At 45.7% G+C, this 17,478-nt stretch overlaps 2 protein-coding genes across 5 annotated transcripts in view; one reads left to right on the top strand and one right to left on the bottom strand.

Annotated features, from left to right (window-relative positions):
• LOC140741227 (uncharacterized) overlaps positions 1–4,707 on the bottom strand; it is a 123,034-nt gene extending 118,327 nt beyond the window's left edge. The window contains exon 1 of one of the 2 annotated variants that reach the window (XM_073071188.1): positions 4,623–4,707. The gene's annotated coding sequence lies outside the window, so the exon portion shown is untranslated. The remainder of the gene's footprint in view (positions 1–4,622) is intronic. The other variant, XM_073071187.1, reaches the window with a different exon arrangement.
• Positions 1–17,478, top strand: part of LOC140741229 (natural resistance-associated macrophage protein 2-like) — a 90,601-nt gene that overhangs the window by 27,260 nt on the left and 45,863 nt on the right. For 2 of the 3 annotated variants that reach the window (XM_073071189.1, XM_073071190.1), the window contains 3 exons: positions 7,154–7,236; positions 13,100–13,224; positions 16,846–16,968. In XM_073071189.1, coding sequence (XP_072927290.1) covers positions 7,206–7,236; positions 13,100–13,224; positions 16,846–16,968 — 279 coding nt within the window. In that variant the 5' untranslated portion in view covers positions 7,154–7,205. Of the gene's footprint in view, positions 1–4,456; positions 4,573–7,153; positions 7,237–13,099; positions 13,225–16,845; positions 16,969–17,478 lie in introns of those variants that run through there. The other variant, XM_073071191.1, reaches the window with a different exon arrangement.

Genomic DNA, 17,478 nt, shown 5'->3' with positions numbered 1-17,478 from the left:
CATGAGGTGGTGGAGACGGAGTGCTGTCAGTGTTCACATGGAACTTAAGCCCATCACTTGTGGATAGTGCTGGTGAGGGCTAACATGGACAGGAAGGGGTTGGGGAGGATTGCAGGGGGCTGGAAATGGACCCACGCAGGACACAAGGTGAGTGACTGATACAAAGATAAGAACTGAAGCCACTGCCGGAAATTCTCGGACTGAACAGGAAAGAAATGCAACCCATGAGACGGTCAGTGGAAAGTATGGTCAAAGGCAGGGGACGGGCTGAAGCATAGAAATTAGGATCAGCAGCAGGCCATTTGGCCCCTCAAACCTCCTGTACCATTCAATATGGCCCTGGCTGATCAGTTCCCTGTTCCACATTTCTCTCTGTAGCCCTTGATCCCTCTAGCCCCGAGAACAACATCCAACTCCAGAATATATTTAATGGAGTGTCTTCAATCGCTTTCTGTGATGGAGAATTCCACAGGTTCACCACACTCCAAGAGAAGGAAGTTTTCCTCACATCAGTGCTAACTGACATCCCTTATCCTTCCCTCATGACTAACCCTGCTCTCTGCCCACCATCGGGAACATCCTTCCTGCATCCAATCTGTCCAATCCCATTGAAATTGTGTTGGATTCTGAGGTTAACTCTCACTCTAATGAACCCCAGTGACTATATGTCTAATTGATCCAACCTCTCTTCATATGTCACTCCTCTCTTCCCAGGGTAGGTCTGATGAACCTTTACTCAACTCCCTCCAGATATGGAAACTAAAACTGCACACAGTATTCAAGGTTTGGTCTCACCAAGGCCCTGAACAATTACAGCAAGATATCCCTGCTCCTACACACAAATCCTCTCATTATGAAGACCACCATTTTCTTTCCTAACTGCCTGTTATATCTGCATGTTACCCTACTGGTGCACAAGGATACCCATCTCTTGTTGTACCTCCCCCTTTTCCAATCTGTTACTATTTAGATAATCTGCCTCCCTGTTATTGTCACAGTCCCTTCTGGCACCTGGCTATTTTCCTCAGGAATTGGGCTTCAATCACCTTGTTTAGTTCCCAATCATTCCCAGGTTCCACTAACTACAAACACCTGCTTTCCATCAGCAAATGCAGTATAAAAATCCTGTGACCACAACAAGGAGCTGCCAGTTCATTGGTGGACTTGTGTATGAGTAACCTTCTTCATGTGTTTTTTTTAAAGGACTATCAGTTCTAAGTCTAGCATTGTTCCTGAATTCTCTACTAAAACCAAGACTCTGGGTAAAGACTCCCTTGGCGCCAATTCCATGCTCACTATGACTGTAATGCCTCCTGACTCGGCCTCCGCACCCGTGCTCAGCACTTGGGTTCGTTCCACCGCCATGTCCGTGTAACAGTTATTGCCATGAAAGTGGATCCCCTCTGATGCACCATCAATAACTCTCGGAGACAGGAGGTAAAAGATAGGCTTTTATTAGCTGCAAACGTGACCACGACATCTTGGAGACTGAGGGAGGAGCAGTGCCTCCAATCGCCTTTATACAGGGGTCTGTGGGAGGAGTCACAGGAGCAGTCAGCAGAGGGGCGTGTCCAGACAGGTATACACATAGTTTACCACACCGATCCACATTACACTGTGTCTGCCACAAATCTGCCCACCCCCTCAACCAATCCAATCAACCTGGAGCTTCTCAACATCCTTCTCAAGGCTCCCCTTCCAACAACTTAACGTCCCAGACCTGGAGATATTACATTTAATTCCCTCATCAAATTCATTGATGTACAGTATATTGTGAGTAGCTGAGGTCCCAGCACTGATCCCTGTAGTACCACACTAGTCACTGCTTACTACTCAGAAACAGGCCTGTGTTCCTACTCGTTGCCTCCTGCTACACAACCAATTCTCTACCCATATCAGTCCCTTGCCTCCAATTCCTTCTGCTTTAATTGAACACACTGATCTAGCGATATAGTTGATAGGTTGTTACGAAGGCATATTGTGTGTGGGCTTCGTTAGTTTGGGGGATTGAGTTCAAGAGCCCTGAGGTAATGTTGCAGCTCTATCGAACTCTGGTTATACTACCCTTAGAATATTGTGTTCAGTTCTGGTCACCACATTATAGGAAGGATGTGGAAGCTTTAGAGAGGGTGAAGAGGAGATTTTCCAGGATGCTGCCTGGATTACTGAGCATCTCTTGTGAGGAAAGGTTGAGCGAGCTACAGCTTTTCTCTTTGGAGCAAAAGAGGATGAGAGGTGACTTGATAGAGGTGTACAAGATGATAAGAGGCAGAGATGGTGTGGGTAGCCAGAGACTTTTTCCGGGGTGGAAATGGCTAAGAAGAGGAGGCATCATCTTAAGGTGAATGGAGGAAAGTATGGGGGGAATGTCAGAGGTATGTTCTTTACACAGAGAGTGGTGGGTGCATGGAACACCCTGCCAGCCATGGAGGTAGAGGCAGATGCATTAGGGACATTTTAGAAACTCTTAAATAGGCACATGGGTGATAGAAAAATGGAGGGCTATGTAGAAAGGAAGGGTTAGATTGAACTTAGAGTAGGTTAAAGGGTTGGCACAACATCATGGGCTGAAGGGCCTGTACTGAGCTTTACTGTTCTATGTCTATGTTCTCCTGTGGAACTTTATCCAAAACTTCCTCAAAGTCCAAATAATTCTCCCTCACTTATTCTGCTCATTAATTCCACAAATTGTCAAGCATAATATCCCTTCCACAGATCCATGTTGACTTCGTCCCTTCCTGTCATTCTGATTCACGTGCTCTGCTATCACTCATTTTATCATGGATCTAACGTTTTTCCCCACCCCTGATGCCAGGCTGACCTGTCTAGAATTCCTCATTTTTCTCTCTGTTTTTAAAGGCTGGTGTTACATTAGCTACCCTCTTATCCACTGGAACTGTTCCAGAGGCTAACAAATGCTGGAAAATGATCTCCAATAATCTACCAGGGGAAATCCACAGCAACCAGTCTGTGGCGCTGAGCCTGGCTCTGAGGCCCAGCAGGAAATGTGGGGGGGAAGAAGAGGAGAGCTGTGGTGATAGGGGATTCAACAGTTAGGTGAACCGAGAGGAGATTCTGTGGAGGTTAAAGAGACACCCGGATGATATGTTGCCTCCCAGGATCCAAAGTCAGAGATGTCTTGGACTGGGTGAGCAGCCAGAAGATGTGGTAGGAAAAGGGATGAGGTCCTGAAGAGAGAATAGAGGGAGCTCAGTAAAAGCTGACGAGCAGGACCTCCGGTGGAGTTATCTCTGGAAGTCTTCATGTACCACACACCAGTGAGAGTAAGAAAAGGATAATATTGCAGATGAATGACTTACAGCAAAGTTCTGATACACAGAAACCAGGTTTCCTGAGGTTGGAGGACTAAGTCCGTAAGCCTAGATGGAAAATGAGGTGCTGGTGCTCCAGTTTACACTGAGCCTTTGGCCACGCAGAGTGAAGTAAAATGACATTAGTAGGAGGCTTGGAGGTGCTCTTCCCACTGATGCTGCCTGACCTTCCTCAGGTTGGCTGGGGTTGGACAATAAGAGCAGGCCCGTCCCTACATTCATGTGAATGATCCCTGGACTGAAAGGGTTAACATGTAGGGAGTGTTTGATGGCTCTGGGTTTGTTCTCACAGGAGTTTAAAAGAATGAAGGGGATCTCATTGAAATCTATCAAATACTGAAAGGCCTAGCTAGAGTGGACATGGACAGGATGTTTCCTATTGTGGCGGAGTTAGAGGGCACAGCCTCAGAATACAACAACGTCCCTTTAGAACAGAGAAGAGGAGGAATTTCTTTAGCCAGAGGGTGGTGAATCTATGGAATTCATTGCCACAGACAGCTACGGAGGCCGAATCATTGGGTGTATTTAAAGAGAAGGTTGATAGGTTCTTGATTAGTCAGGGCATCAAAGGTTATGGGGAAAAGGCAGGAGAATTTATTTTTTGGGATACAGTGTGGAATAGGCCCTTCTGGCCCTTCAAGCTCTGCTGCCCAGCAATCCCCCGATTCAACGGGACAATTTACAATGACCAATTAACCTACCAACTGCTACGTCCTTGAACTGTTGGAGGAAACCACGAGGAGAATGTACAAACTCCTTACAGGCAGCGGTAGGGATTGTAAAGCTCTGTGCTAACCACTACACTACCATGCCAGAATGCTATTGGACGGAATTGAGAGGGCAAATGTATCAGCCATGATGGAATGGCACAGCAGATTTAATGGGCCGAATGGCCTGAGTCTGCTTCTATGTCTTATGGTGTTATGATCTAAACAAATAAATCACATCACAAGATGTCTGTTAACCTTTGTGGTGGAGGAACACACACTCCCAGACCATGGCTCATACTTTACCGAAACAGGCTCATTAAACATTAACTCATTAACAGCACATTTACAAACTGTACCATTCAAAAGGTACAAACCTTCAAAGGTACTTGTCCTGTACTCACCCTCAATGTTAAATCAAGCATGAAAACACACAAAACTCTTCAAAATGTGCACCCCCCCCCCCCCCCCACCACCTGGCGCCAGTGTTCTGCCTGCTGCTCCCCACGGGCTGTGCCGGGTCGTTCACCAAGGTAAGGCGAGGCAGGGAACCTGTAGACAGCTCACCGCCCTTCAGACTTACGTAGTCGTGACAACAGGCAGCTCCAGCAGCTGGACACTTCCCCGCTCACCTCTGTCCTGCCAAACAGAGTATTCCCCCACCCTGTCCCTCACCACTCCTCCCACAGCAAACAGGAGAAACATTTCCTGACTTCAATTTGTGCTTCTGACAGCAGTAGGCGGTCTCTGCCTCCTTGCCTCAGGCTGCGCTGATCTGGGTTGGAGGGGTGGAGGGGTGCTGCTTGCCCATAGAGTCACAGCTTCAGCCCAGCTCTCACTGTCAACGAAATGCCTCCTACTGGGCTTGTTGCGGAGTTGAACTGAGTGTCACTCCTTGGGGCTCCGCCAAGCATTTTGATTGACATGTTGGACAGTTGCCTAACCGGCACAGTGATGTCCAGGGCACACCTGAATCAACCAATCCACTCTCAGCCTTCAAGACTCGCTGGGCCTTCTGGCGAATGCAGCTACAAGCTTCAGCTGCCATTCCTTGTGAGACAGGAAACTGCACAGAAGTATTTTACTCACACCTTAGGAAGTTGCCCGTGCAGCAGATAAGGGCAACAGGTCTCTTACCCCTTCTCTCTTTCTCATTCCCTATTCTGGTTGCACTCTCACTCATCTCCCCTCCCTCATGACCTGCCCATCACCTTTCTCTAGTTCCCCTTCTTTCCCCTTTTTCCCATGGACTCTCCTCTCCTATCAGATTCCTTCTTCTTCAGCCCTTTACCTCTACCGCCAATCACCTCCCAGCTTCTCATTTCAACTGCCCTCCCCCACCCACCTTCCCCTTCACCTGCTTCCTCCTACCACCTGCCATCTTGTACTACTCCCCATCCCCACCACCCTCTTATTCTGGCTTCTACCCCCTTCCTTTCCAGACCGGATGAATGGTTTCAGCCCAAAACATCAACTGATTTGTTTCCCTTCATAAATGGCCCACAGAGTTCCTTCAGCAATTTGTGTGCGTTGGATAGTCTACCAAATTGTAGGCCTCATCTAACCTGGTGTGATCAAATCCCCAAGCTTGACCCTATTGTTAGATAACAAGTTATACCCCAAGTGCAATTAAACATCAGCCTTTTCCCAGTGCTAAAGCTGCCTACAATTGGTGCTGCTCACAAAGCATTTTACTAAGTATTGTTTTTAAATTTGAAAAAAAATCCATTATTAAGTTTAATTAAATTTAGAGTTATACATCATGAAAATAGGCCCTACAGCCCAGCTTTTCCACATAAGCATATGAATAATATAACAGAAATCAGAATGCGTGAGAAACCCTCAGCAGGTCAGGCAGCATCTGAGGAGCTGTTTTAAAATTAATCTCATTTCTAAATTTTGCCAGCTCTCATGGAAGGATTAAGGACCAGAAAAAGTAAGCCATTTTCTCCTTCCACAGCCGCTGTCTGGCCTGCAGAGGATTTCCTGCCTTTTCTGCTTTTATTTCAGAGCTCCAGCAGCTGCAGCATTTTGCTTTCAAGATCTAATGGAGAGAGATCTTAAATCTAAAGAGCACTCAATGGGTTTTTCACAAGAGTCACTCCATTAAGTCGCAGAACAGAAACAGAATTTGAATTTGTGATGGAGTGGTTCCTCTAATATTTGCACAGTGCTTGCACTGCTTGTCTTCCTTTGAACATTGGTCATCTGTCTTTTCTTGTGTGTGTAGCTTTTCATTGATTCCATTGCGCTTCTATGAATGCCCGCAAGAAAATGAATCTCAGGGTTGTATATGGTGACATGCAGTGTACGTACTTTAATAATAAATTTACTTTGAACCTTACACTTGAACTTTGAACTTTGAATGCACCATTCAGCCTGAAGCTATACCAATGAGCTGGCTCTTGAATGTCTTCTGAAATAGCAAAGTAAGTCATTCAGTTGGCCTTAGGAGTGACCCCATTTCCTGAAAATGAAGAGTAGGCTCTGTGGGTAGAGGTATGTGGAGGGCTTCACTTTGGGGAGAGAGTATGCATCTACATCAACCAAGCTCTCTTTTTGCTGTTGGTTTGACTTGTCAGTGAACAGGTGAGGAAGGTTCCATTTGCCCAGCTCTCTGGCTGTAGAGTGGATGTGAAGCAAGAGGGGTAGCTTGGTGCTGAGGTAACTGGCACGGATTGTCGGTTCTGTGCCGGGAAAACCTAATGAGATTGCCTTTGAGGATGCGGTAGATCCCATGTGGCAAAAGCAGGGGCAAAGCAACAAGTTGCCAAGCTGCATTATAGTGCCAGTGGGCCCTGGCACTATGCCACCACACTGAGCACGTTTCATATATTTTCCAGTGATTTATTCATGTAGCTCTGTTGCCACAGGTTGAGAAAGTGTCAAGGTTGAGTCCAGATGAAGGCTCTTTTCGAATCTTTAGGTAGCACAGTAATTCAGCCCCTCCCCTGTCCACTCCCCCTACCCATGCTCAGGCCATTATATGACGGAGATTCTTGGCAGCCTCCACTGCACTTCAGTTGCTATTTGTACCAAGCGAATATAATTATCTAGAACGTACTGCCTTCACATTACTTCAAACTTACTGAGTGTTTCTCAACTCCGCTGTAGGGAATAAGCTGTTACGGAGCGCTCTGAGTTTCGGCACACTCATTTCACCGTGATGCTGGAGCAAGAGAAGAAAGAGTCAACAGGTAAAAACAGGTGGGAGGGAATGGACATGTCTGGCATTTCTCTCTCTCTTTCTGTTTTTCTTAAGTTCATTCGTTCAGTGATGCAAACAATGCACCAATATACCTTTCCTTCATTTCATCCTGTGATTTTTCTTAATACGGTTCTATGTCTTGTTGTCATTTAATCTTGCACCAGTTGCGAGATCAATGGTAAATCTGTTTCCAGGTTCTCCCTGGATTTGGTTACACATTTAACATAGAACAAAACAAGAACAGGCCCTTTGGCCCATAACGTCTGTGCTGAACACGATGCCAAATTAAAATAAATCCCACCTACATCATGCTCCACATCCCCCCTTACTCTGCACGTTCATATGTCTGTCTAGGAGCTCTTAAACACCACTATTATATTTGCTGGCACTTACCACATATCTTTACTTCACCGACACATCTTTAAATCTTCCCCTTCTCACTTTAACAGCATGCTCTCGAGTACTTGATATTTGCATCCTGAGAAAAGGCTCTGACTGTATATCCATTCTATACCTTTCATAATTTTATAGGCTTCTATCAGGTTTTCCCTTTGCCTCTGACGCTCCAGAGAAAACAATACAAATTTGTCCAATTTCCTGAAATGAGGCAACCAGAACTGCATGCAATACTCCCAGTGCAGCCTAACCAAATTTGCATAGCAGTATCATGTCTTCTTACTCTTATACTCAGTGTCAGGATTAATAAAGGCAATTATGTCAAGTACCTTCCATTCCAGCCTATGTACTTATGTGGCCATTTTCAGGAGTTATGGACTTAGGCCAAGATCCCTCTATGTATCAATGCTGTTTAGCGTCCTGCCATTTGCTGTATACATTCCCATTACATTTGACCTCCCAAAGTGCAACACCTCACATTTGATCAGATAAACTTCATCTGCTGTTTCTCCACCCAAATCTGCAACTGATCTATATCCCACTGTACCTTTTGGCAATTTTCTATACTATCCACAAAGCCGCTGATCGTCAATTCATCTGCAAACCTACCAAACCACTAAATTCATAAGCAACAGAGTCCCCAGTACCGATCACTGTGGAACACAAGGACTTCCAGCCAGAATGATACCTTTCCACCCCAACCTTTTGTCTTTGAGCTAATTCAGAATCCAAAAAAGCTTTTTGAGTTTATTTCTAGATTGCCTCTGGGTTTGGTTACAGATTTGTTTCGTGGTTCTCTGAGGGCTCGGTTACATTCTGGATTCGCTTCAGGATTTTCTGAGAGTTTGGTTCACGTTTCTCTTGGGTCTGTTTCTAGTTTTACCTTCTGGTTCAGAATCCAACAAAGAAAGACAAAAGAGTTCCAAAGAAGAAAAAAGTAAACCACAAGAGCAAACTGGTGCAGAGTATAACAATAGACAAGCAACGCGCACAACATGCTGCCCGGCTTGCAGAGTTCCTCCAGCATTTTGTGTATGTTGCTTGGATTTTCTCTTGTCTGAAATTGGATAACAATAGACAATTTCAGTTTCTTGTTTAAAGAGGAAGAGAGAGATTTAAATAAACGTTGGTCCCTGAAGAATGAGGCCGGCGAAATATTTGTGAGAACAAGGAACTGCTGGAAGAATGATGCATATATTTTGCAACATACTTTAACTGCAGAAGACAGGACAAGCACCTCACCTCCCTCTGATGCCCTCCCATGGTCCACTCTCCTCTCCTATAAGATTATTTCTTCTTCATCCCTTTAACTTTTCCACTTATCACCTCCAAGTGATACCCCCCTCACCTGGTTTCACCTTCACCTGCCCGTTTGTACTCCTTTCCCTCCCCCCACTTCTTATTCTGACTTCTTCACCTTTCCTTTACAGTCCTGATGAAGGGTCTCGGCCTGAAATGTCGACTGTACTCTTTTTCATAGATGCTGCCTGACCTGCCGAGTTCCTCCAGCTTTTTGAGTCCGTTACTCTGGGTTTCCACCATAGTAATTACATTCTCCCCACAGTCCACTCACCCACACACTTGGGGTAATTTACAGTGGACAATTAACCCCCCAACTCCACACATCTTTGGGATGTGGGAGGAAACAGGAGCATGGGAGGGGAAGCACACAGGGAGAACACGAGAGAAAGAGAACTCGCTTGCACTTGGGGTTTGAATAAAACACCTTATGTTTCCCAGGTAAAATATACACGTAAACCCGGAGACAATGCAGGAGCAAAATACTGCTGGTGTGCTGGAGTAAGAGAAATATTGAGCTCATTTTGGCCGAGTTCTCTCCACAGATCCTGCCTAACCTGTTGAGTATTTCCAGCACTTTCTGCTTTAATTTTCTATGAATCCAGAAAGGCCCTTGTCTCTGACTTGTACTGATGTTCTGTTTCCCTCTGGTCCACATGTTAAATTCTGATTTAAAAAATAACAGCCTTGGCAACAGGGAAGATTTAAGCACAATTGAGTCAAATGTTGTCTATTGTCTAAATGCAATATCAAAGGTTGACTATCTCGGCCCTGCCTCCATGGGGAATTTCAAAATAGTTTCAACAACCTGTTCACTGCGTGGTTTAAGGGAGGCTGGTCAAAGCACCCATTAACCTGAGGGGATTATATATGTGCCAATAAAACATTTACAACCATACCTCGAACAGATAACCCACAGCAGTGGTTAAAAGTTCAGTGAGATGCTACCGTGACCTCGCATGTCATGGAGAATACGGTCGAAACTAGTATAAAGTTTGACTGTGGGCTAACTCATAAATTATAACCAGAGAAAGGCAATTGAGAAATAACAGCTGGAAACAGGAAGGACTGTACTTTCTTAGCTCACAAATTTGAACTTCATGCCCTGTTAATTAGGGAAATGTTTCCAACTTTTGAACAACGGCTGTTAAAAGTGAAATCCAAACCAGCTATTTTATTCTAATAATTATCAGCTGGGTCAATTCTGAAATTCTCGAGTCATTGCAAGAATAAATTAAGTTGTCCAATAAAGTAATTCAAATGCAGAAGACTAAAACCATTCCATGATGTCAAAGTAGACCATGAAATAACCAAAGCTAAAGAGTGCGGGTGTAGTATATGAGTAACTCCAGAGAATGAGTGCTCATTGAAAGGAGTCTATTTGAAAAGGTATAACTTCCCTCGAGTAGACTGTCTGCAGGAGAATGGTGGACTACTGGTGTTTCTGCTGGTTGGAATTGGATAGTGAACAATCAGCAAAAAATGTGTAGTTCTGCACCTTCCATCCCATAAGACATAAGACAAAGGAGCAGAATTAGACCATTCAGCCAATTGCGCCCGCTCTGCTATAATAAATCACGACTGATTTATTATCCTTCTCAATCCCAGTCTCCTGACTTTTTCCCAATACCTTTGACACCCAGACTAATCAAGAACCTATCAACTTCCGCTTTAAACATACCCAATGACTCGGCCTCCACAGCTGTCTGTGGCAATGAATTCCACAGATTCACTACCACTAGCTGAAGAAATTCCACCTCATCTCTGTTCTAAATGAACATCCTCTATTCTAAGGCTGGACCCTCTGGTCCGAAACTCCCCCCACGATAGGAAACATTCTCTCCTGCCTACTCTATCCAGGCCTTTCAATATTCAATAGGTTCCAATCAGATCCCCCCCCCCCCCATTCTTCTAAACTCCAGCGGGTACAGGCCCAGAGCCATCAAACACTCCTCACCCTTTCATTCATGGAATCATTTTCATGACCCTCTTCTGAAACCCCTCTAATGCACTGGTGAGCTTCCTTAACCGTGAGGTTGCGTTCTCAGGACCATGACAGGTTGTGCAAGATGTGCACTCCCAGGAGTTTGAAACTGGTCGCAGTTTCTTCTGCTGTCCTGCTGACGCGAAGAAGGGACTGAGTGCCAGAAGCTTTCCTGGCATCAATAACCATCTCCCTTATCTTGTTGATATACCGGGCCGAAGGGGCTGTATCTGCACTGGCTTTCTCCATGACTCCTTATTGCTGGAGAGTGATTTGGTGTCCAACAAAGAACAGGTGCCTGATGGGTGGAAGGTACCTTTCATAACGCATTAACCCAATTGCTCAGATGGGGCCTTCTGCCATTCAGCATTAAGAAGGGATCCCCAGCACGTCCGGTGGAAATACAATCAGTGAGAGAAGCAGGCTGCTCGTTTTCCACTCAGCACCAAGCAGCACGCCAGGGACACGTTCTGTATGTCCGACACTATCTCCACAACAATCAGCTGAGTCAGAGCCCAACCCCTGTACCTGGCAATTGCATTGTAGCCTCCACTAATAATTCATATCTCTTCGCTCGACCTAACTCCCCCTTGCTGTACGTCAGCTTCAATACAAAGTTTTCTTGGCTGGGAGCGTGGTCAGCCTTAGAAATCCCAGTCTTGAGAGATCTCAGCAATGCCATACTTTGGAAATCTCGGAAGTTTCTTGAAATCAGCGAGGCTCTGTTAAAGGAATTTGATAACAGTGGAGGAGGCGCTGGGGGAACAAAGCTGCATTTAAAACGTTGTGCAAGTGTTCACCCTCCACCTGGTCTGCGTTCTCTGGAGGGCACTCTGTGACAGGCATCCCTTGGATCCATGAGGCAATCCTCACCTCAGGCACTTGGCACAACCACCCAAAATAAAGCCCAACCTCAACGTTTCCGATAACTTGAAAAGCATTCCTGAGAGCACCCCAGATCAAGAATAGCCACAATACCACTGTTAACAATGAGCTTTACACTCAGTGGCCACTTTATTGGGTACCTCCTGTACCTGATAAAGTGGCCACTGAGTGTACGTTCGTGGTCTTCTGCTGCTGTAGCCCACCCACTTCAAAGTTCGACATGTTGTGCATTCAGAGGTGCTCTTCTGCACACCACTGTTGTAACACGTAGTTATCTGAGTTACTGTCACCTTCCTGTCAGTTCAAACTTTTCTGGCCATTCTCCTCGGACTCCTCTCATTAACAAGCCATTTTCACCCACAGAGCTGCCGCTCACCGGATTTTTGTTTTTGTTTCTCACACCATTCTCTGTGAACTCTTGGTACTGTTGTGGATGAAAATCCCAGGAGATCGGCAGTTTCTGAGATACTCAAACCCACCCCGTCTGGCACCAACAATCATTCCACGGTCAAAGTCACGTCGATCACATTCCTTCCCCATTCTGATGTTTGGCCTGAACAACAACAATTGAACCTCTTGACCATGTCTGCATGCTTTTATGCATTGAGCTGCTGCCACATAGTTTGCTGATTGGATATTTGCATTAATGAGCAGGTGTATAGGTGTACCTAATAAAGTGGCCACTAAGTGGATGTTGGTGAGCGTAGGGTCAGGTTTGCCCTGTTCCCTTACTCTCTGGTAAACCACAGCCTGGAAGAATGCTGGCGAGCTCCTGCGGAAGAAAGGCTGCAGTCAGAATGCCAGTGAGCAGGTGAAATTGGAAGGGCGGAAGTTGACTTTGAGTTTCCAGCCAGGTTCCTGGTGGGACAATAATTCAACACATATACATGGAGCAGTAGACGGAGTTGCTGCCACCTCAGTACTCTTGAGCAAAGAGCCATTTGCTCCCCCAGATTCTCAATCACCAGCAGGGTAGGAATATACCAATCCTTCAGGAGAGTTGTCGTCAGAAGTAAAATTAAGAGGAGAGCATTCCGAGTACTGGAAACTGTTCTGAACTTGTGTTGTCAGAATCAGTAACAGGCTTTATGTTGTGAAATTTATTGTTTTACAGCACAGTGCAACACATAAAAATTGCTAAAAGTTACTATGAGAAATATATTAAAAATAAATAAGTAGTGCAAAAAGAGAGGAAAATAGCGTGGTAGTGTTCACAGGTTCAGAAATCTGATGGCAGATGGGAAGAAGCTGTTCCTGAATCTGTGTTGTGATCTATCTGTGTTTTCAGACAAGCCGTCCGAGATGATCGACACAAGTCAGAGTAGTGCAAACCTGCCTGGAACGTTTCTGCCCATGGAACTGAGCTTCCAAGAAAATACAGAGGAAAAGATCCCAATCCCTAACAGCAACTCAGTAAGTCTGCATGTCAGAGGCATCTCCCCCTGCAGTATTATTTGGGGGAGTGGAGGTGGGATGGAACTGATTCAATGGTTGATTGTGTTTTGTCTGGGCAGCCAGGATCCCTTCATGGGAGCATTCAGTGAAGGCCTAGTGTCTTCTTCATCTCATATTCTCAGTCAGGAAGGACACGTCATTCGTGTTTATTGCAAACATCTCAGGACCCAGCACTGATCCCTGAGCAAAACACCGGTCACTAAAACAACACTCCCTCTCTAACACACTCTGATTCCTTTCACCAAGCCAACACTTGATTAAATTTTCTAACTTGCCAACTGTCTTGAGGCAAAGTAGGGTGGATAAATCCCAGCGCCTAACAAGGTGGTGTTCCCTTGGTCCTTGTGGGAGGCTTATGCAGAGATTGCAGGGACCCTAGCAGAGATATTTTAAAAGTCCTTAGCAATGGGTGAAGTGCTGGAGGATTGGAAGATAGCTAAACTTGCTCCATTGTTTAAGAAGGCTCTAAAAGTAAACTGAGAAATTATAGGCCTGTGAGCCTGACATCAGTAAGTTATTGGAAGGTATTCTAAGGGACTGAGTCTGGCCCTGTGGCTCAGAAGGGAAGGGGGAAGAAGAGGCCTGCAGTAGTGATAGGGGATTCCATAGATAGAGGAGTAGACACGAGATTCTGGAGATTCTGTGGATGCGACAGAGACGCCCTGATGATATGTTGCCTCCCAGTGCCAGGGTCAGGGATGTCTCGGAGCAGGTCCACAGCATTCTGAAGGGGAAGGGTGAGCAGCCAGAAGCTGTGGTACATATTGGTACCAGTGACATCGGTAGGAAAAGGGGGGTGGTCCTGTGGACCGAACCTAGGGAGCTGGGTAAAATCTGAAAAGCAGGTCCTCCAGCAGAGTGATCTCCAGATTGCTGCCTGTCCCACACACCAGTGAGAGTAAGAATAGGGTGATTTGGGAGATGAATGTGTGGCTGAGGAACTGGTGCAGGGGACAGGGTTTCAGATTTCTGGATCACTGGGATCTCTTTTGGGGAAGGTATGACCTGTACAGAGGGGACTAGTTACACCTCGACCTGAGGTGGATCACTGAGGAGTGTTAGGAGCTCTAGGCCTGTTCTCACTGGGGGGGGAGCAGGATTTTATTGAAACCCATTGAATGTTGAAAGAGCTCATTACAGTGAATGTGGAGAGAATGTTTCCTATAGCGGGGGAGTCCAGGACCAGATGACACAGCCTCAGATTAGAGGAGCATCCAATTAGAATGGAGATGAGGAGGAATTTCTTTAGCCAAAGGGTGGTGAATCTGTGAAATTCTTGAATTCTTGATTAGTCAGAGAATGAAAGGTTATGGGGAGGAGACAGGAGATTGGGGTTGAGAGAGAAATGGATCAGCCATGATCAAATGGTGTAGCAGATTCGATGGGCTGAATGACCGAATTCTGTTCCTACGTCTTATGGACTAATGGGACCGGATATAGGAGTATTTGGATAGACAGCGACTGATTAGGGATAGTCAACATGGATTTGTACGTGGGCTTTACCAAAGACCCACATGGGAGGTTGGTCAAGAAGGTTCAGTTGCTTGGCATTCAGGATGAGGTAATAAAATGGATTAGACATTGACTTTGCAGAAGAAGCCAGAGAGTGGTAGTAGATGGTTGACTCTCTGACTAGAGGACTGTGGGGTGCCACAGAGATCGATGCTGGGTCCATTGTTGTTTGCCATCTATATCAATGATCTGGATGATAATGTGGTTAACTAGATCAGCAAATTTGCAGATGACACCAAGATTGGGGGTGTAGTGGACGACGAGGAAGACTATCAAAGATTGCAGTGGGGTCTAGACCAGCTGGAAAAATGGTAGATGGAATTTAATGGAGAGAAGTGTGAGGTGTTGCACTTTGGGAGGACCAACCAGGGTAGGTTTTACACAGTGAACGGTAGGGCACTGAGGTGAGTGGTAGAACAAAGGGATCTGGGAATACAGGTCCATAATTCATTGGAAGTTGTGTCACAAGTAGATAGGGTCAGATAGAGAGTTTTTGGCTCACTGGTCTTCAGAAATCAAAGTATTGAGTACAGGAGATGGGATGTTATGTAGAAGGTGGATGAGATGTTGATGGTGCCGAATTTGGAGGATTGTGTGCAGTTTTGGTCGCCTACCTACAGGAGAGATGTCAATAAGATTGAAATTGTACAGTCAAAATTTACAAGGATATTGTGGGACCTGAGTTGTAGTACAGGGAAAGTTGAAAAGCTTAGGACTTTATTCACTAGAGCATATGAGATTGAGGGGAGATTTGAGAGAGGTATACAAAATTATGAGGGGTAAAGACAGGGTAAACGCAAGCAGGCTTTTTCCACTGAGGTTGGGTGAGTCTAGAACTGAGTCATGGGTTAAGGGTGAAAGGTGAAATATTTAAGAGGAACATCTTCACTCAGAGGGTGTTAAGAGTGTAGAATAAGCTACCAGCACAAGTGGTAGATGTGGGTTCAATTTCCACATTTAAGATAAATTTGGATGGGTACATGGATAGGAGGGGTATGGAGGGCTATGGTTTGGGTGTAGGTCGATAGGTCTAGGCAGATTAATAGTACTAGATGGCCAAAGAGCCTTCATCAATAAACTCTGTTACCTCTTCAAAAAATTCAGTTTGATCCCTGACCTCCCCTCCCCTAGGTGGTGCAGGGAAGGGGTGGAGGAGAAAGAACTCACCAGGAATGAAGGTGAGTCACTGGAGAGGTTGGTGGTCAGGAAGGTCTCACCCACAATCAGCCTCTTACTCAGAGCCAGGGACACTGCACACTCAGTCTTCAGGAAGACGCAGTCCTCCTGGACATCTTAGAAACTGTGTCAATGGTGGAAGGGTCGGCAGCCTCAGCCATTGCTTTTTGCACAGGTCTCGATATTGGGATGGATGTCAGCCTGTGATCTTCCATGAGTAACTGGAACGGTGACAGGACCACAGGAGTGGGCGCGGCTGGTGGAGGGTCCCGCCACCAGATATAATGGACTGGTTATGTGTTCATGGACATACGTACCTCACCCAGATGTTAGTCTAACATTAGGGAGAGGGGCAGCAATTCGGTTAAGGGTGGCCCAAGGCCAATGGCTCCAAGAGACATCAACTCATCTCTTGTTGTGGATTTTGGGCTATGGGAAGTCAGCTGAAAGTTGATCGGTGTCACAGAATTATCTTCATCCAGGTAGTTGGGGTGGGGGAAGGAATTTGATTGTGTAAAGATGCAAATCACGCTGCTCCCTTCCCTGTGGAACTGGCAGCCCATGTTATGGCTTTTCTGCCTCCCGCATCCAGGCATCAACCTAATAATATGCAGGACTTCCTTCTTCCCCAAGGATAAAATCTCTTCCTCTCCTCTTTCCCACCAGCAAATGTGTTCTGAAAAGTCACCTGTGTCTCCTCTGCCCCTCTCTCTGTTTGTCTCTGTCTCTCGCTCTCCCTCTGTCTCTTTTTCTCTCTCTCTCGTTCTCTTTTTTTCCTCTCTCTCTCTCTCTTTCTCTTTCTCTCTCTCTTTCTCTGACATCATTAAATATGTGGGGCTTAAAGTTCACCTCTCTGGTGTCTAACTGACTGTTCTTACTTTTTGTCTTTAGACTCAGTTTAGCTTTCGGAAGCTCTGGGCCTTTACAGGACCTGGATTTCTTATGAGCATTGCTTATCTGGACCCAGGAAACATTGAATCTGATCTTCAGTCTGGTGCCGTGGCAGGGTTTAAGGTACGTTTCATACCCGCTTTTAGAAAATCTCCCAACTCTGTTAATACTTGCCGTTGGTCTGTTGTTGTACACAAAAACGAAATCATCCAGTGTTACTGTAAAATTCTACCCTAAAGGTCAGCAAAATGTCTGTCCAGGCTTCAGTAGAAATTAGATTTGAGCAGTAGTGCAGGAAGAACAGCTGTCCCAGGACACAGATGAAGCCAAAATATGTTCAGCTAAAAGTCATCAAATCTTAGAGTGATACAGTAACAAAAGAGGCCCTTGAGCTGACTGTTCATGTTGACCATCAACTCCCCATCTGTACCAATCCAATTTACGAGCATTTGATCCATAGCCTTCTCTACCTCAGTGACTTAGGTGCTTGTCTAAATACTTTTTAAACATTGTGAGAGTGTTTGCCTCCACCACCCTCTCAGTCAGTGCAATCCAGATTCCAACCCCCATCCCCACCCAGGGCTAACTACTCCACCTAAACCTTGAACACCCTTACTCCAAACCCTTGCCTCT

Source organism: Hemitrygon akajei, chromosome 18, assembly GCF_048418815.1.
Source record: "Hemitrygon akajei chromosome 18, sHemAka1.3, whole genome shotgun sequence".
Taxonomy (NCBI): Eukaryota; Metazoa; Chordata; class Chondrichthyes; order Myliobatiformes; family Dasyatidae; genus Hemitrygon; species Hemitrygon akajei.
Note: the sequence above shows the minus strand (reverse complement) of the source record. Positions and strands in the feature narration are given on the sequence as shown.